At 60.6% G+C, this 1237-nt stretch overlaps 1 protein-coding gene across 1 annotated transcript in view; it reads right to left on the minus strand.

The window, feature by feature from the left end:
- EMH_0054280 (uncharacterized protein) overlaps positions 1-1237 on the minus strand; it is a gene marked incomplete at both ends in the record, with an annotated part of 7584 nt that overhangs the window by 4999 nt on the left and 1348 nt on the right. Inside the window, one exon of the mRNA XM_013497102.1 lies at positions 1-1235. Coding sequence (XP_013352556.1) covers positions 1-1235 — 1235 coding nt within the window. The remainder of the gene's footprint in view (positions 1236-1237) is intronic.

The raw sequence follows: 1237 nt of genomic DNA on the forward strand, positions 1-1237 counted from the left end.
TTGCTGCTGCAGCTGCTGTTGCTGCTGCTGTTGCTGCAGCTGTTGCTGCTGCTGTTGCTGCTGCTGCTACAGCTGGAGCTTCTGCTGGTGCTGCTGCTGCTGCATCTGCTGAGGGGTCTATCTGCCCCCCCTTCAATTCTGACGCAGCCTTAACACCTGCTGCTGCTGCTGCTGCTGCTGCTGCTGCAGCTGTTGCTGCTGCTGCTGCTGAAGCCCTCGGAGAGAACTCTGCTACAGGCGGCTTTGCTTCAGCAGCAGCTGCAGCTGGAGCATCCACTGCTTGCTGCTGCTGCTGCTGCTGCTGCTGCTGTTGCTGTTGCTGCTGCTGCTGCGTCTCTTCGTCAGAAGCAGCATCACGGTGGCGTTGCCCTCGACTGCCACTCCTGCTGCTGCTGCTGCTGCTGCTGCTGCTGCTACCTGCAGCAGCAGCAGCAGCAGCAAGAAGCTGCCCCTGGCCCCTCTCCTCTGGAGGCAGCAGCTGAGTACGATGCGGGTGCGGGAGGAGACGATCCCCACACTGTTCTGCTGCTGCTGCAGCAGCAGCAGCACCCAGCGAGGCCTTTGCTGCTGATGCAGCCACAGCTCCTGCTGCTGCTGCTGCTGCTGCGGCAGCAGCAGGAACTGCAGCAGGAACTGCAGGCGACGCAGCACCAACCGGTGCTGCAGCAGCAACCGGAGCTGCAGCAGCAGCAGCAGCAGCTGCTGCTGCTGCTGCAGCATCCGCAGTAGACGGCGGCGCAGCGCCGTCTTTTCTTTCATCCTTACAAACAGAAGACATCGATACACCTTCAGCTGCTGCTGCTGCTGCTGCTGCTGCTGCTGGTGCTGCTGCTGCAGCAGCTGCTGCTGGTGTTGCTGCAGCTGCTACTGGTGTTCCAGCAGCTGCTGCTGGTGTTGCAGCAGCTGCTGCAGGTGTTGCTGCTGCTGCTGCTGGTGTTGCTGCAGCTGCTGCAGGTGTTGCTGCAGCTGCTGCAGGTGTTGCTGCTGCTGCTGCTGCTGGTGTTGCAGCAGCTGCTGCAGGTGTTGCTGCTGCTGCTGCAGGTGTTGCTGCTGCAGCTGCTGCTGGTGTTGCTGGCGGCTCCCACTCAATAGTGAGAAAAGAAGTTTCTTTTTGTTTTTCTTTTTCCTGTTTATTCTGCTGCTGCTGTTGCTGCTGCTGCTGCTGCTGCTGCTGATGTTTAGCAGCAGCAGCAGCAGCAGCAACAGCAGCAGCAGCAGCAGGAAGCGGCAGCGGTGG

This window comes from Eimeria mitis, genomic scaffold (assembly GCF_000499745.2).
Source record: "Eimeria mitis Houghton genomic scaffold, Emh_scaff2470, whole genome shotgun sequence".
NCBI classification, from domain to species: domain Eukaryota; phylum Apicomplexa; class Conoidasida; order Eucoccidiorida; family Eimeriidae; genus Eimeria; species Eimeria mitis.